This window comes from Dendrobates tinctorius, unplaced genomic scaffold, assembly GCF_039654945.1.
Source record: "Dendrobates tinctorius isolate UK_male_01 unplaced genomic scaffold, ASM3965494v1 ptg000120l, whole genome shotgun sequence".
Classification (NCBI taxonomy): domain Eukaryota; kingdom Metazoa; phylum Chordata; class Amphibia; order Anura; family Dendrobatidae; genus Dendrobates; species Dendrobates tinctorius.
Genome location: NW_027361788.1, coordinates 25926937 through 25946007, shown reverse-complemented (window position 1 = coordinate 25946007; position 19071 = coordinate 25926937). Strand labels below are relative to the sequence as shown.

The 19071-nt window shown below is 43.5% G+C and overlaps 1 protein-coding gene across 1 annotated transcript in view; it reads left to right on the top strand.

The window, feature by feature from the left end:
* Window positions 1–335: 335 nt before the first annotated feature.
* Window positions 336–19071, top strand: part of EEIG1 (estrogen-induced osteoclastogenesis regulator 1) — an 84533-nt gene continuing 65797 nt past the window's right edge. The window contains exons 1-2 of the mRNA XM_073590979.1: window positions 336–548; window positions 15587–16358. Coding sequence (XP_073447080.1) covers window positions 16213–16358 — 146 coding nt within the window. The 5' untranslated portion in view covers window positions 336–548; window positions 15587–16212. The remainder of the gene's footprint in view (window positions 549–15586; window positions 16359–19071) is intronic.

Genomic DNA, 19071 nt, shown 5'->3' with positions numbered 1-19071 from the left:
GCTAAAAAGTGATTACAATTGGAATAGGTCTAGAGTTTTCCTTTTTTTATTTTTACTAGATACCAAAGCGAGTATTTTCTTAGCTCAGACTCTGTGTTATTTCTCTCATGGAGCCTCTGAATTTATTTAGCAGAAACCCCATTGTAATTCCCGCAGCTGTCTGCTCCAGGCACATCAAGCTCCTGTCTCTGAGCCCAAAACACAAGCCTCTGCTACCTCAATTGATCTCTCCTCCAATCACAGAACGCGCTCATCCAACCTGTGGCCAATCAAATTCAGCGCCTCTTGTCACCCGCCAATAGAATTTCTCCGGGCCGTAAAAAGCATCCAATTACTGAGCGTCTGCGTCACTGCTGCTGTGATCCTTGTATTCTGGAAGGTGAAGAGTTGGCGGCGGTTACGTAGATTGCGTAAGCAGAATGTGTTGTATATGCGGACGGTGTGCGGCGCCGTGGCGTTTCTTACGTTCATAGCGTAAAGTCAGACTGTGGTGACTGGTGAGCAGACGGCAGGAAGAGAGACGTGAGGAGAGCTGAGCTCCGCTCCAGGTAAATAATGCAGTCCGGGCCGGTGCAGGGGTCTGGGAATCCCTGCTTGGGGTAGGGAATAGGGGGCATCCTTTAGGAGAGCTCCTGCAGTGCGAAAATCTCTCCAAAATGGCACTGCCTGGATCGTTGTGGCTGCTACATGGTAACCCTATCACTGCTGGTGCTCACCTAATGGCGCCTTTATAAAAACCTGTGCAAAGTGATAATGATGCCCCTGGAAAGCAAACAATGGAACCCCCTTCTCTATTAGGAGATTTTTTATTTGTAACTTTTTAAAGGCTTGTATTATTTGCGGTACAAGTTGTAGTTTTGAATGACTCCCTTCATTTTAATGTCTTAAAAATGGAGAAGAAACCATCTGTGTGAAAAAAAATCATTAAAAAAAATAAAAATATAACTTTGTTTTCACAGCATTCATTATGCATTAAAAATGACCCTGTAACATGATTCTCCAGGTCAATACGATGACGGCGATACCAAACTTGTAAGGTTTATTACTATGTTATGTTAGGGTTAAAAAAAAATCCAAATCTTTGTAAAAAAAAAGCCCCCACAACTTAAGTTTTTATTTTATTTATTTTTTTCATTAATGTTTCTGGCGTGCCAGACTGATGTTGACGTTTTAATGGATGAGAGTTTTGCGGACACCACGATGCCAAGTACATTGTTTTGTTTTGGGTTTTTTTTGTTTTAATTAGTATTTTAAATTTTTTTTCCTGTTCCCTTGATCCTCCAATTGTTTGATCACATGTCCTGTATGCTACAATAGCACAGTAATGCAGTGTGTGATGAATTTAATGGTCTCCGATGACTGGGCTTCATAGCTGCTGGGGATGGAGGCCTTCAAGAGGCCCGTAGCTTGCATAGTAATCTATGGGTACGTACGCCGTGATCCTTTTGAGGGGGGGCGTGATGGGTGAATAAATCGGCACACCGCTTGAATGCCTCTACTTAGAAGTTGACAGTGGCATTTAGGTGGTTAGACAGCAGCATGCGGAGCTGCTCTGATCACTGCTGTTAGGCCACATACACATGTTGAGTATTTGAGGGTTTTTTTTTACCTTAGTATTTGTAAGCGGAACAATCAGAGGAAAATTATATTAGAAACACGTCACCACCACTTCTGTATTTATCCCCCACTCCTGGTTTCGGCTACAAATACTGATGTAAAATACTGACTGTGTGAACACGGCCTTAGAGGCCAGTGCTGGCTGTGTGTGGAGCGTGCTGCTATATATTCGCCTGTTGCACCCGCAAATGACGGGAAAAGGTTAAGCATGATGGAGGGATTGCTTGTCGCCCATCCTGCAGTTAGTTGATACAATGGACAACCCCTTTAATTCTGCTTGTGATCTAGTGACTGCAGCTATCAGCCATTGTCTACCTGTTACCTATTAACCAGTGATCTGTTGTTCTTTGGATAAAGTGTTGTTTACGCCTTATCCTATTTGCATAGATTATCAGTGATTTGGGTTTTATAAAGTGGCCATACACTTGATAGCTGTCATTCAATTTCTACTTTTAGACAGGACGATAATTGGGAGCAAGTGTTCCTAGGAACGTTCGGTCCTGTCTATCAAGCCGTCTATGCTGGCTGGCAGTCACCCAGCTAAGGGCGAAACGCTCATTTGGTACGGCACCCAACCATATTTTTAGCTGGCTTATAAGTCATTGTTCTCAGCAGCACATTGTCCTATGTAAACAGGACATGTGCTGCCGAGAACAATGCTAATTTATGCTCGCAGAACGAGCTTATTAGCACTAGTTCTGTGCGGTCAGCCTGACTAAACATGCTGTTAAATGACAAATGTAAATCCTGCAAAGTGAATCTTTTTTAATTCCTCCCACCAACAGCTCCATCCCCACTGTATTACACGTGCATGCCCAGTGAGCTGATTGTGCATGTCATAGTAAAGGGGTTTTCTTATCTGACATTAATGTAGTATTCACATCATATCCGCATGTGTGGCTGCCTCTGCATTCCTAGCAAATAACAGAATAGATGCAAAATGCTCGATCGCCGGGTGAGATGATATTACAATCAGCTCAAATATCCTCAGTCTGGGTAGCACAGTGGATACATAAATGTTGTTAATGTCGAGGACACTTCTTGTGGAACGGGAAGTATCTTGAAACCTCCTTGCAGTTGAGCTGTGATGATCTTGGACTGCTCCATAGCTATTAATAATCCTTCCTATCTCCTTTCATATATTTTGGTGGCGGGGGTCACATGTCAAGACATTTATGACCTGTTTAGTAAAGTGAGTGACGCTGATTTATATTAAAGAGGACACTTGCTCTGGGAACGGGATCCAAAAACTCCGGCGTCATGCACGTCTCGCAGCACTGTGTCAATGGGTGAAAGTCAGAGTCACACTGTGTACGGTAGGTGTAGTGTTCTGACGAGCTGTCGCTGTCATCTTTCCTGACTCAGTCCTCATCTGGTCTCTTCATATAAGCTTCATTATTAATAACCAAGGTATTTGCATTTTTTTTATGAGTTTCATTTCCCTTCTGGGTCATGGATGGTTGAGTGTGAAGCTATTTGTACCGGTGGCGAAAGACTGAGTCGGCTATCACTGTCAGTCCCGTGGACATTAATTGGAGTGGTAGTGTGCATGCATGCCCACAGATCTATTCAAACTCCTCAAGCCTCCTGTTCTAGTGCAGGGATCCAAGAGATCATACAGATCCTGAGGATGGATTAGTGTCTTTTTTTTTTTTTTTTTGTGGGCCATCTCCTTTAGGCTGTGTGCCCACGTAGAGTTTTTTAAGCGTTTCTGCAGCGCTTTTAGACAAGCGATTCTGCTGCAGAAACGCTTAAGAAAAGCATCCAGTGGATTTTTAATGGAAAACGCACATGTTGTGCCAATGGTGCGTTTTTTACCGCTGCGGAATCGCTTAGCGGTTAAAAACGCAGCATGTTCATTAATTTTGCGGAATCGCACGTGATTCCGCATACCATCAATTATATGGGCAAAAACGCTTAGGAAAACGAATGCAAAAATGCTCACAAAAGCGCGTCAAAAAGTGCGTTTTCCTGGGAGCAGGGTGTGCGATTCTGCTCAGGAATATTCTGCTTCAAAATCGCTACGTGGGCGCATAGCCTTAAATCCTATGGACACTTAGACATGTCTGTCCGAACATTTTGTTTGTCCATTCCGAGAACAGAACAGATAAGCGAAATGTCCGAGCAGTCAGTTATTGGAATTGCACTAACGTTCAGGCTGAAATCTTGAGTCCTTTATTCATTTTCAGACCCTGTCTGATATGCAGTTTGCAGCCTGATCCCAAGTTTCAGTTGTTTCTCTTGTGGGAGCGTTCCTCCCAGTAATACAGGCTGGATGTGAGTTCTGTGTGTATCCAGGGTTCTTATGCCTTGCTTTGCTCTATCAGCACAGCTTCTATCCAGCTCTGATTTCCTCTCCATGTGTTTTCCTTGTCGATAGCTTTTTTTTTTTCCTGTGTCCTCCAAAATTCTCTCTCAGTTGTACCCTGCAGGTCTGTGTACAACCCCCCCTTGCCCTGGAAACAGCGCCACGCTTGTCCTTGGCTATGCCTGGTATTGCAGATCAGTCCTGTATAAGTAAATAGAGCTGAGCTGCAATACCAGGCACAATCTGTGAACAAGAGTGGTGCCGTTTCTGACAATAAGTAGCCTTGCCTATAGAGAGAATTGCTCTTTTAGCTGTTTATATACAAATACTACCCTGTCCTTCTGACCATTATGGTGACGGTATGCCGCAAAAGACATGGTTATGGTGCTTACACAGAGCAAAGATCACAGCCTGTACCGAGGACCCGTCCTTGACGAGGAAATAAATTGTAGAGGAGTCACGAGGGACGTTGGGCAGGGTTCAGCTCACTCCCTGTAATTCTTCGGAAACTTTGAGGTTTTATATGGCTGGGCAAAAATAAAAAAAGCCTGATCCATTATAATCTAAGCCAGTCTGTTAATTAGCTTCTTACAAGCACCGACATAGCAAAAAAAAGTTGCTGTTTACCATGGTCTTCAGCAGTAAAATATGTATTACCAATCTAGTCTCATTATTTTGCATTTAGTGCTTTTTTATGCATTTTTTTTCTAATTTATTTATTTTTATTTAATTCTTCCTCTACAAGTCTATAGGGGGAAAAGGCTTTAAAAAACAAAAACAAGCAGTTTTGAAGCATCTTTAGGCTGTGTGCACACGATGCAGATTTGCAGCGGTTGCGCAGTGGATTTTACCGTGCAGAAACGTTGCATATCCGCATTGTGATGTACAGTAGTCTTAAAATCAATGAAAAAAAAAACGCTGTGCAGACGCTGCGGATTTTTCCGCGCAGTTTTCCCGCGGTACAAAATCCGCAGCATGTTACTTCTTTTGTGCGGTTTTCCATCTCCCCTGTCACCAAATCCGCAGGGGGAAAACCGCACAAAAACCGCATGAAAAATGGAAGAAATCCACAGGAAAAATGCAGGTCATTTGACCTGCGGATTTCTTCCATTCTGCGCGGAAAAATCCACAGGGCCAAAAAGTACATCTGCACTCAGCCTTATAAACACACTTTGGGAATGAATTTTCATGAAATCACATTTAGGGTGTGTGCACACATTGCGGTTTTTGCTGCGGATTCGCAGCAGTTTTCCATGCGGCTTACAGTACCATGTAAACCTATGGAAAACCAATTCCACTGTGCACATGCTGCGGAAATTTCTGCGCAGATTTGCTGCGGTTTATATTCCGCAGCATGTCACTTCTTTTGTGCGGAACCGCAGCTGCAGTTTTCGTTCCGGTAACAACAAATATCTCCCTCTCTCCCTTCACCCTGCGGTTTCCGCCAAGCGATGCAGATTTTTCTGCAAAAAAAACCCTGCAGCGTGTGCACACACCCTTAATGTCCATGGGGAAAAACTGCAGTAAAAAAACACTGAAAGAATTGACATGCTTTGATGTTTACAAAAAAATTAACCACAGGTCAAAAAACGCAAAGAAAAAAAATGCATCAAAACCACTACTTATGAAAAAGCTTTTATGTGCACCAAATTTTCCATACACAAAAAAAAGCAAAATTTCTACTTTAGTTAACAAGTTGAAAAAGACATGTCCATCAAGTTCAACCAAGGGATTGATTGTCATTCCCTTCGTGATTCTGGATTTCGATTGACTAGATCAACATTCAGAAAAATAATTTTACACGTAACAAGTCTTTATTGTCTTCTAAAAATGCAGTAAGCCTTTAAAAAAAACAAAAAAAACATACACAATTCCCACGGTGACCAGCTCCTGAGGTCGTCTGTTCATACAATCACTGCTCTTGAGGGGCCTTTACACATAGCGATATCGCTAAAGCATCACCGATTTCGCTATGTGTGATACTTACCTCCGACCGGCTCTCCCGCTGTCTGTCGCTGATCGCGCGAGATCGTCCAGCTCCATTTCTCGTCGGGCGCTTCCTGCTGGCGCCGACGAGCGACGCGTGGACGCGGGCGGGAGTACGTCAGGATCGCCGCGTCTGAAAGGTAAGTAACGACCGCTGCTTCATCGCTGGTGAGATCTGCCTGTGTGACAGCTCACTTGCGACTATTTAGCGATGCACCAGCGATCCTGACCGGGTCGTATCGCTGTCGGGATCGCTGGTGCATCGCTAAATGTAAAGGGGCCTTTACAGTAAAGAACCAGCTCCCAAAGTCAGTTATAGATGTCAACAGTTTCCTTTCACTTCATCAATATACTCGTATAAGTCCTGGACAAGATGATGTTGCTGGACAGAAGAATCAGTCGGTCTTGTTGAATTTCAAAGCTTAAGCCTTTTTTTTTCTCAGGAGACAAGTCGTCGCCTTAGGCGTTAGTCTCAGCAGTCAGGCTACCACCGATCAAACAGAAATGGCAAAACGTAGCAGTGTCTCAAGGAAACCACTTGGGTTGTCCTCATTGAATAATTTATTTTTGAAAATCCTTGATCACCCAGCAATCATCTAATCTGTGGGTAGACCTTCACAGAAACTGTTAAATTTCCCTACAGCGCCTCTACAGGGGGAATTAAGTATCACATGATGTCCATTCAAATCAATCACACTTTGGCAAAGAGACCCACTGGTTTCTCTCCTCTTATGTTAGGGTTTCAAGGTCAGTAGTAAATGGTAGTAGTGTGGGGGAGGAGTTGGAGGTAAAAGTCACATAAAAGTTTGTTGGTTCATGTGACTTTAAGATCTGGGAGCTGTTGTTAAACTGGTCACATTTAGGTGGATTAGTACAAGGTCTGTAGAGAGATAATTGGAAGACATATAGTCTTTCCCACCAAGGATTTAGACATAAACAAAAATAGCCCGTTCTGCGCTCACGATGTAATTCAGCAGAGCTCAGCTTAATCCCAGCCCGGCCAGATCCAGCTCTTTACACAAGAGAAATTAAATTCTGCAAACTTATCGCTGTCATGCAATCTCCTTATAACTTATGTTTTTTTTTTTTTTGTAAGGAGGGCTACTGTAACTGCCTCCAGAGGTAAAAAGTTTGAGAATCAACGTCTTTAACCCCTTCTCGACGTGTATATATGTGTATATATATACAGTGGGGAAAAAAAGTATTTAGTCAGTCAGCAATAGTGCAAGTTCCACCACTTAAAAAGATGAGAGGCGTCTGTAATTTACATCATAGGTAGACCTCAACTATGGGAGACAAACTGAGAAAAAAAATCCAGAAAATCACATTGTCTGTTTTTTTTCATTTTATTTGCATATTATGGTGGAAAATAAGTATTTGGTCAGAAACAAAATTTCATCTCAATACTTTGTGATATATCCTTTGTTGGCAATGACAGAGGTCAAACGTTTTCTGTAAGTCTTCACAAGGTTGCCACACACTGTTGTTGTTGGTATGTTGGCCCATTCCTCCATGCAGATCTCCTCTAGAGCAGTGATGTTTTTGGCTTTTCGCTTGGCAACACGGACTTTCAACTCCCTCCAAAGGTTTTCTATAGCGTTGAGATCTGGAGACTGGCTAGGCCACTCCAGGACCTTGAAATGCTTCTTACGAAGCCACTCCTTCATTGCCCTGGCGGTGTGCTTTGGATCATTGTCATGTTGAAAGACCCAGCCACGTTTCATCTTCAATGCCCTTGCTGATGGAAGGAGGTTTGCACTCAAAATCTCACGATACATGGCCCCATTCATTCTTTCATGTACCCGGATCAGTCGTCCTGGCCCCTTTGCAGTGAAACAGCCCCAAAGCATGATGTTTCCACCACCATGCTTTACAGTAGGTATGGTGTTTGATGGATGCAACTCAGTATTCTTTTTCCTCCAAACACGACAAGTTGTGTTTCTACCAAACAGTTCCAGTTTGGTTTCATCAGACCATAGGACATTCTCCCAAAACTCCTCTGGATCATCCAAATGCTCTCTAGCAAACTTCAGACGGGCCCGGACATGTACAGGCTTAAGCAGTGGGACACGTCTGGCACTGCAGGATCTGAGTCCATGGTGGCGTAGTGTGTTACTTATGATAGGCCTTGTTACATTGGTCCCAGCTCTCTGCAGTTCATTCACTAGGTCCCCCCGCGTGGTTCTGGGATTTTTGTTCACCGTTCTTGTGATCATTCTGACCCCACGGGGTGGGATTTTGCGTGGAGCACCAGATCGAGGGAGATTATCAGTGGTCTTGTATGTCTTCCATTTTCTAATTATTGATCCCACAGTTGATTTCTTCACTCCAAGCTGGTTGGCTATTGCAGATTCAGTCTTCCCAGCCTGGTGCAGGGCTACAATTTTGTTTCTGGTGTCCTTTGACAGCTCTTTGGTCTTCACCATAGTGGAGTTTGGAGTCAGACTGTTTGAGGGTGTGCACAGGTGTCTTTTTAGACTGATAACAAGTTTAAACAGGTGCCATTACTACAGGTAATGAGTGGAGGAAAGAGGAGACTCTTAAAGAAGAAGTTACAGGTCTGTGAGAGCCAGAAATCTTGATTGCTTGTTTCTGACCAAATACTTATTTTCTACCATAATATGCAAATAAAATGAAAAAAAAACAGACAATGTGATTTTCTGGATTTTTTTTTCTCATTTTGTCTCCCATAGTTGAGGTCTACCTATGATGTAAATTACAGACGCCTCTCATCTTTTTAAGTGGTGGAACTTGCACTATTTCTGACTGACTAAATACTTTTTTTCCCCACTGTACATAATCTGGGGCAGGTATATAATGTAGAGTGCGGGCTCAGGAGCTGAGCTCAATCCATACATTGTGAATGCTAGAAGCTCCAGTTAGCTACAAATTTGCTGCTGTTTAACCACTTTAAGGGTTATTCCCATCTTCATTGTTGGAAATTTTTGGATAGTGCTATAAAAAACAAACCTTTTTGCAATTTATTGCTTATTAAAATTTTCATCCATTCTTGAGATAGCAACACTTTTCCTTTTGTGTATAACTTGTTGCCTAGGAGACCAACCACCGCTGCTGTCTTGCCTGTCAGCAGTGCGCTGACGTTTTCCTGGGAAATAGCTGGTTATCCGCTCTTCAGTGATTCTGTCCGGCTTCAAAACGGTGTATTCAAGCTCAATAGAAAAGAGCTTGTAAGCACTGTGCATGTTCTGCTGTCTAAGGGTGTGTTCACACTGGGTGTTTTTGCTGCTTTTTTTTCTGCAGCAAAACCTGATTTCTTGGCAGGAAAGAAGCTGCAGCAAAAACACAGGTTTAGGTGCATTTTTGGTGTGGTGGGTGCATTTTTTTCATGCGTTTTTGGGGCTAACTTGTGTCTTTGTGTATGCTAATAAAGTTGAGTACCCCCAGAGAAAAAAAAACTACTTCCTGTAGAAGCGCACCTCCTTTGAAAAGTCAGCAATTCAAGTGCTGCTACAGTAAAATCACACTGACCGGTTAGAATAGAATATACACACACACACGTATACAGCTCTGGCAAAAAATTAAGAGACCACTTCCAAATGTTCAGTTTGTCTGATTTTTCTCTTTATGGTGTATTTTTGAGTAAAATGTAAATTGTTCTTTTAGTCTACAAACTTTTGACAATATGTCTCCAAATTTCCAAGCAATACATTTTGTAATTTTTTTTTTCTGACAAAGAAAAATGGTCAAATCTTAAAAATAAAAACAAAAAAAAAAAACCCCAGTGCTTTCAGACCTCAAATAATGCAAAGAAAACAAGTTCATAATCATTTAGAAACAACAATACTAATGTTTTAACTCAGGAAGCGTTCAGAAATCAATATTTTGTGGAATAACCATGATTTTTAAAAACAGCTTTCGTGCGCCTTGGCATGTTTTCCACCAGTCTTCCACTCTGCTTCTGGTACAAAAATGTAAGCAGTTCCTCTTTGTTTGGGTTGTGACTATCCATCATCCTCTTGATTACATTCCAGGGGTTTTCAATGGGGTTCAGGTCTGGAGATTGGGCTGCCCATGGCAGGTATTTGATGTGGCGGTCTCTTAATTTTTGCCAGAGCTTTATGTGTGTGTGTGTGTGTGTGTGTATATATATATATATATATATATATATATATATATATATATATATAATAGAAGAAAAGCCGGTAATTCAGCAGCTATACAGTGTGTGTGTGCAGCTTACTGTACATGTATTTAGTTAATTTAAAGATCATTTTTCGGGAAAAAATGGCGTGGGCGCCACGTAATTTTCAAAACCAGCAGAGGGAAAGCCGATGGCTGAGGGCCAATGTTTATAGCCAGGGAAGGGGGTAATACCCATGGAGCTTCCCAGGCTATTAATATTAGCTCACAACTTTATAATTAGCCTTTACTGGCTATTAAAATGACTTGGGGTCCCCCTGTAGTTAATAGCCAACAAAGGCTATGCAGACAGCTGTGGGCTGGTATTACTAGCATAGGAAAGGGCCATGGATACTGACCCTCCCCGGCTAAAAAACATCAGCTCTCAGCCGCCCCAGAAAAGACGCATCTCTAAGATGCGCCAATTCTGGCACTTAGCCTCGTTCTTCCCACTTGCCCTGTAGTGGTGGCAAGTGGGGTAATAGTTGGGGGGGTTGATATCACTGTCAGGTGACCTCAAGCCCCAAGGTTAGTAATGCAGAGGCGTCAATAAGTCTCCCCCCCCCCCCCCCCCATTACTAACCCCATAGTCACATTGTAAGAAAACACAGACATCTAGAATAAAGTCCTTTATTTGAAATAAAGACACAGACTCCTTTTTATATTCTTAATTAAACCATACTTGCGACCTCACCTAATTCCTGCGAAGCCCTCGATCTCCTGTAATAAAAGTAAAATAAAAAATCAATAATATACCATACCTCCCCGTCGTTTTGTCCCATGCCGTAATCCATATCTGGGGGATATACAGTTTTCAACCTGGAAGGTGCTAAGATGTAACCGTCCCAGCTGAAAACCACTGGGGAATGAGGAGATGCTGCGGGCGCAGCTTCAGTGACTAGCACTGATGTCACTGAGTCTGCGCTCCCTGCCAGCTTGAACTGCGATGACCTCTTCACTGGCATTTTCCCATAGTCCATCTCTGACCAGTGGGGAGGATTTCCCCGCCGATCAGAAGCGGTGTTTGCTGCGCTGTCATGCATATGACAGCGTGTCAAACCTGTATTGTCGGGTCCCCCATTCAAGTGAATGGGGTTTGGGTCCACTCTCGGGATGACAGGCAATATGGACACATCATGCAGCCTGCCATCTAATGTAGCAGAGCTGACTGTGAGGTCACATCCGGCTGTCCTTGACTTTTCTGCAGCAAATAAGCTGCAAAAATAATCAACCTGCGTATTTGCAGAGATATTTTCACCATCCATTCAAGTCAATGGGTGAAAAACGCTGCAAAAATACTGAAAGTGACATGCTGTATGCCTAAAAAACGCTGCAAAGCACAAAATCCTGATGACAAAAAAAAAAAGCAAGTGTGGGTATGAGATTTCTGAAATCTCATAGGCTTTGCTGGTACTGTAAAAAACAGCTGAAAATTAGCATAACAAAAATGCTGCAAAAATACCCAGTGTAAACTACCCTAAAAGTGGTGGTCGGTCTCCAAGGTAACAAGCTATAAGTAAAAGAAAAGTGTTAATATCTCAAGAATGGTTAAACATTTTAATAAGCAGTAAATTGCAAAATTGCTTGTATTTACAAGCTCTATCTGACAAGATCCATTTATGAAATAACCCTTTAAAGTCTTAGGTGATTAAGTGGAGCAATCCCTCCATATGATCATTTCCGGCGCCCATCACTCCCTCTCTAGTGATGCAGTTACCACTGGGTACCAGTTACTTTCCATGGCAGCCAGGGGCCTACTAAAGGCACACTTTCCCGTTATATTTGTACTCTAATAAGACAATGTACAGTATATAGTACATTGGGATCAAACTATTGCAGGTTCAACTCCCCTAAAAGCCGGGTTCCCCAACTCCTGTCCTCAAGGCCCACCAACAGATCATGTTTTCAGGATTTCCTGAGTATTGCCCAGGTGATAATTGCATCACCTGTACAATACAAGGGAAATCCTGAAAACATGACCTGTTGGTGGGCCTTGAGGACTGGAGTTGGGAAACCCTGGTACAGACAATGAATGGAGTGGATATGATGTGCATGCTTGACCTCCACTCCAGTCCTGCCTAAAAGGACTAAAAATGGAGTCATAATTAAGAAAAAAAGTTGTTTTTTTTTTTTAAGTATATACATGTATATTAACGGTTGAATTATATCCCACTTTTTTCTAAGTTAAATAAAGAAATAAAAAATTCAGCTTATTTGCTATTGGCGTATATATAATGGTCTAAGCTATAAAATAAATTAAACATTATAGTAAATGTCGTAAAAGGGGAAAAAAAATATATCTTAAATAAATAAAAAGCTATGACTCTTGGAAGAAGGGGGAGGAAAAAACAAATGCGCAAAAAAGGAAAAATCACCTGTTCAAAAAGGGAATAAAGAGCTTGAGCACCTGAATTTCCCTTCGTGGTGTGCAGGAGGGGGCAGTGATATGGAGCAGACCTGCCAGTGCCATCCTGTACACAGCACTGCCATAAAATGATTTGCCTATTTATATTTTATACCTTTTGTCCCTTTCCATTTGCATGTGTTGCTGAGTTCCAACGGGCTCGGAGAAAGAAGGAAAATAACTCAATGACTGCTCCAGAGGTTTGAGAAATAAAGGACTTGCCAGGAAGTTTGGGCGAGCTACGACCCGTAGCGTCTCTCCACCAGATCCGGCTCAATTTCCCAGTGCAGGCTGAGATGCAATGAAAGGGTTTTCCCATCTCATAAAATATAGCATATGTCATTGCCTAATATATATCAATAGGGGCCCTATCTCCACGATCCAGAGACTGAAGGGGTCACAGTGCTAGTTTAAGCTCGGTTCATACTTGTTGCGATCTGTCGTTTTCACCAGAAGAAATATTCTATTACTGGGCAATTACAAAAAAAAGCCAACGGCTGCAACAACGTTTCTTTGGCTTTTGAGTTTCCCTTTTTAAGATTTGTTCTGCAAACACTAAATGAAAACCATCAAACTAATTTATGAAGGATTTCGGAACACAGACAGTTCTTTCCTTCTGTCTCCTCTGTGTCACATGGACGGATTTAAGAGCCGGACAATACAAAGTGGAACACGTTGTACTTCTCGCCAGCCCGGCTCTGACGTCCGCACCTGAATGCACAAGCGCCACGCTTCTCTTTGAATCACATTGTATGTGACTAAGGGGGGCAGGTTATCGCACGGACGCGGGGCTCGGGCTGACTCATTTTAGGTTTATTATATGAAGTAATGAACTCTACCCCCGAAAACATGAACAGAATGTGAATGCAAATGCCATACTTCACGAGGACAATTTGCATTGCACTGCCTCCAGAGCTGCTGTTTTCTTCAGCTGCCGCAGGAGGCGCTCTAGTGCCATTTCCAGGTATCACTGAGTATGGAGCAAAGTAAAAAATTAACTTTTGCTGAAAAGGCCAATAAGAAAATATTAAATGTCTTAAAAGGGGTAGTCCGAACATAGACAATTCTGATATAGTCCAGCTGTCTAATAGATGAGAAGAGGAATGGGTGCTAGTAGAGATAAGCAGATTGATTTGTGCTGCCCGGATCCGGTGTCTGGTCTGGTCCTCTGTGGCAGCCGGTCTTAATTTCCGCACCCGGCATCCTGGGTGCCTCCATCACTTTTTAGGCCAACAACGCCATCACATCGCTTGAGGCCCAGATACATCAAAGGTGCCCAGGGAGCCTGGCATAGAAGTGAAGACCGGCTACCATGTATGACCGTACCTGGATCAGGGCAACGCAATCTTTCGGAGTTGCTCAAATGTGTGCTGGAGGCGTCCATTATAGTTTGAGATATTGATCCAAAAGAACTGATGACCCCTTGTTTTAGTAATTATGGGGTCCATCCAGTATATTTCAACTGATTAAAACTCACTGCTTTTCCTTTTAAGGCCACGTTCAGTGTTTGGTCAGTATTTGTAAGCCAAAACCAGGAGTGGGTGATAAGTCCAGAAGTGGTGACGTGTTTCTATGAGACTTTTCCCCTGATTGTTCCTCTCCTGGTTTTGGTTTACAAATATAAATATAAAATACTGACCAAATACTGAAACGTGTAAAGATAGAATACCTCCTTAATTGTTAAACGGGTTGTCCAGGATCACAACTACTTTTTTTTTCTTATTATTTTATCTTCGTGAAACAGCATCTCATGTGTTCACAGGTTGTGCATGGTATTACAGCTTAGCCCTGCTCAATTCTATAAAGCTTAGCTGTAATACAAGACACATCTTATGGATATGTTTGGGGCTGGGAGAAAGCAGCCATGTGTTTTTGTTTTGTTTTTTTGTTTTGTTTCTAATGATCCTGGTCAATCTTGTAAGTGAAGATTTGCTTGATTAGCAATTCATCCTATTTGCTGGGAATTGCTCTTTAAGCAATTGCCTCTATCTATTTTATCAGTTATTCTGTGAGACTTTGGGCTGCGTGTCTTGTCGTCACATATGCCGGCACACATGACTGCTCATTTCTGCATTGTGTGGGCAGCCATACCCTATACATAGAACAATGAGCACTTGTATCAAAACCCACTTGGAAGGAACAGACAACGGCATGTAAGCGTCCTCCCTGGTTTTCTTTTACATACTTTGCATTTTATCTGGAAAGTCTCCGCTGTAACTCTCAAGGACAGCTCGGCTGGGGCCGCACCGCGACTTTGGCTGCAAATCGCTGTACGCCGCTGCTGCATCGCAGCAGAATGCAGGCAACCTGGAAAAACTGCAACCGATTCTGACTTTCTGCGTCTTGCTTTTGCATTGTGACCCCATTCACTTTCATTACGCAGAGATGCGATAGTGTGATACAACCATCTTTGGCACGACCAAAGTCGTCGTGCAGCCCCGGCTAAATAGTCAGCTCAGACTTGTATTTCGGGAAGGCAGCAGTGTTTCTCAATGTATAGGCATGCAGTGGGGTACGTCGCTAATAGGCTGATACCCCTCTAAGGGGAACAATATGCAATACTGGTGCGACAGAAGGCAAACTGGACACTCTCTCATGGCCTGCAACCGGTAAGGCTTGTTTCGTACAACAACAATTCTTGCGACAAAATATTTCCGTACGATTTGTTGCCGCGTGACAAATTTTTGTAGAGCTGAGATTTTAAAGTAAAAAAACAAAGTCGCAACCAACGACAGATAATCCAACATATTTGGAAATATTTATAGGAAATCATTGGATGCAATGTTGCAATGCGACAGTACAATTTTGGCTGCACACAAGACGTGTACTCCTAGCCGCCTAAATGGAGGCTGATGAATATTTTTAGCGTATACCGCAAACGTAAGCTCAAACTGTAATGTGTGTGTATTTGTGCAACAATCCAGAATTATTTTTTGTCTTTTATATTTTATTTACCGCCAAAGGTAAGCGGGCGCTGTGAACAAAGGTTACTACGATTATAAGTACCGTATCATAAATGATATAAGTGATATTAGTCCTTGAGTCTCATTCCTGCTGACGTCTCTGCTGCCTGCAGATTGTTTTTCTGTCCTCGGCTCTTTCTCACACAGTGATGTTTGTTTTCCTTGCAGTGCTGCGGATGATGAGGGTGATGATGCGCCTATGAGAAGAAGTAAGGGTGCTGCTGGATCCAGAGACAGAGGCGGCTCTCCTCCCCTCCACCTCCTGCTGAGCCGGTAGAGGAGGAGTCTTTAGCAGCTCAGTGCTGAGTTCAGATTCCTGCCATCACTGGCTGAACCTCCACAGCCTCAGGAGGAACGAGCAGCGAGCTCTCCCTGCCACCAAAGTGCACGTTCTATTGAAGTGAAGCTACATATTGATTTTGCACCCTCTTGTCTGCAGAGGCCACCAGGAAGAAACCTCGTTCCCCTCCGAGAACGACAGAGGGAAGAAATTTCAAGGGACCCCCTTCTCTGCAGGTTTGGAGTTTGCGGGTCCAGTCCTACCACCCCTGGAGATGCTCCAAAGACCATTCCTCTTCTCAGTCAGTTCTTGGGGCATCCATTCCCGAAGAAGGGCCGGACACCCCAATCGCAGATACATAGAAGTTGACGGGCGATAATAGACTTTGAAGCTTTCTCTTTTCTGCAAGAAACAAGGGGAAAAAAATTCCTTCCTAACCCATCCTCCTCCTTCCCTAAATCTTCCATCTGCTTTCTCTTAACCTAAGACTTTCCTGGTCTCGAAGGGGTCACTCATGGCTTTCCTGACCAAGAAGAAAAAGTTTAAGTTCCAGACAATCTTCACCCTGGAGGAGCTGACTGCTGTGCCATTCGTGAATGGGGTCCTCTTTTGTAAGGTCAGGCTGCTTGATGGAGGGGACTTTGTCAACTTGTCTAGCAGGTAAGTGCACGGAAAGTGACCGGGGACAATAGCCAGAAACTGAGCCTTCAATGCTCTCGTTAGTGTCTTTTGTTAGCGATGTGTTTAGCACATTTATAGGGTTTTAGTGGGTCCTAGATTCCTGCTGACACCTTTGTGATGCAGATCAAATACTAATTACCTGGGATACAAAGGCTAAAGGCATGTGACCCCCCTCATGTAAGGGGTTAAGCCTATATAAGGTGCACACATATGGGAGTGAGATCCAACACTGGGGGGTAATAATGAGAGCTGCCACACTATGGGGTAATAATGGGAGCTGTCCCACTAGGGGTAATAAAGAGAGCTGCCACACTGTAATAATGAGAGCTGCCGCACTAGGGGGTAATAATGAGAGCTGCCGCACTAGGGGGTAATAATGAGAGCTGCCGCACTAGGGGGTAATAATGAGAGCTGCCACACTAGGGGGTAATAATGAGAGCTGCCGCACTAGGGGGTAATAATGAGAGCTGCCACACTAGGGGGTAATAATGAAAGCTGCCGCACTAGGGGGTAATAATGAGAGCTGCCGCACTAGGGGGTAATAATGAGAGCTGCCGCACTAGGGGGTAATAATGAGAGCTGCCGCACTAGGGGGTAATAATGAGAGCTGCCGCACTAGGGGGTAATAATGAGAGCTGCCGCACTAGGGGGTAATAATGAGAGCTGCCGCACTAGGGGGTAATAATGAGAGCTGCCGCACTAGGGGGTAATAATGAGAGCTGCCGCACTAGGGGGTAATAATGAGAGCTGCCGCACTAGGGGGTAATAATGAGAGCTGCCGCACTAGGGGGTAATAATGAGAGCTGCCGCGCTTGGGGGTAATAATGAGAGCTGCCGCGCTTGGGGGTAATAATGAGAGCTGCCGCGCTTGGGGGTAATAATGAGAGCTGCCGCGCTTGGGGGTAATAATGAGAGCTGCCGCGCTTGGGGGTAATAATGAGAGCTGCCGCGCTTGGGGGTAATAATGAGAGCTGCCGCGCTTGGGGGTAATAATGAGAGCTGCCGCGCTTGGGGGTAATAATGAGAGCTGCCGCGCTTGGGGGTAATAATGAGAGCTGCCGCGCTTGGGGGTAATAATGAGAGCTCCTGCACTAGGGGGTAATAATGAGAGCTGCCGCGCTTGGGGGTAATAATGAGAGCTGCCGCGCTTGGGGGTAATAATGAGAGCTCCTGCACTAGGGGGTAATAATGAGAGCTGCCGCACTAGGGGGTAATAATGAGAGCTGCCACACTAGGGGGTAATAATGAGAGCTGCCACACTAGGGGGTAATAATGAGAGCTGCCGCACTTGGGGGTTAATAATGAGAGCTGCCGCACTAGGGGATAACCAATGAATGATGTACGGTACTCTAGTGGTGTTCTTCTGAGCAATACATAGGTTGATCCTCTTGAACCTTTGACAGTCATGTGAATTTATATTCGTGATGGTCCTAACACCCCAAAAAGACACTGTATGGTTAAGACCACGTTCACACTATCAGTATTTGGTCAGTATTTTACATCAGTATTTGTAGCCAAAACCAGGAGTGGGTGATAAATACAGAAGTGTTGACGTGTTACTATTATACTTTTCCTCTGATTGTTCCTCTCCTGATTTTGGCTACAAATACTGAGGTAAAAAACTGACCAAATATTGATCGTATGGACGTGGCCTAAGAGTTAATGTGGCAGAGCTGAATTTACGTTTTGACCTCCAGCTTTCTGAGACTCCTGAATGTTAGGTATGCCCTCACAGGTGGCAATATGGAAGTGCAGGATGCATCGCAGTATAGCAAGGCAGACATGGTGTTCCGGAGCCTGGGAAACATGGGGTGATGCCCCGAGGGAGCTGTAATGACAGCCTGTTGTCACTTTCAGAAAAGGAAAGAAACAGAGTAATGAGAAATGGCTGAATAGAATTGTAAAGACTTGACAGAAGAGCACCAATCGGGGATTTCTGTTTACAGGGATTGCCTTTTATTTGTAGGTAGAGATACCCCAATAATTGTGCAAAATGGGACTTATTAAATATTATAGTATCATGTACTGCTTAACTATTTCCTGGTCATATAGGAAATAAATAGTATGTATCCCTTTAAGGCTGTCATATCCTAGGATGATGACACAAATTGCTGCGGGTTTGGTCACGACATGTTACTTGCGGTTTTCACCCTACTCCCTCACTAATCCTCGAATAGGGTAAAATCTGCAATGAAAAGAATTAGTACTCTGCAGATTGGAAATCCGCTCCATGCTTTCATTTTCATGCGTTTTTTTCCCTCAATTTGTGGATAAGAGTTACAGAAAAAAAACATTTACTTATGCTCTACTGTAAATTGCTGCAAATTTGCGATGCAACAAAACCGCTACATGTAAACTTGGTCTTGGGAATACACTGGTGCAGGGGGACCTGTAGGCACTTTGGAGTCAATTTCCTGGACTACTCTTTGCATATACTTCCAATGTGCCTGAAAAATGAGCTGAGAACCTTGTATAAATTTTTTTTCATTTTTTTTTTATTATTGCTGTAGCTTTCCATGACGCAGCTCTTCTCAGGTAGGAACCTCACACGTGCTCACAAGGCTGAGCCCTATCTGTGATTGTACAGGTGAGGCTGGTACCTGCTGGTCCCAACCTGCCCTTCACACTTGTTACATAATCCCTGCCTGTACAGGTCCTGGGTGGCAACGCATGAAACACTTAGGTCCTATCA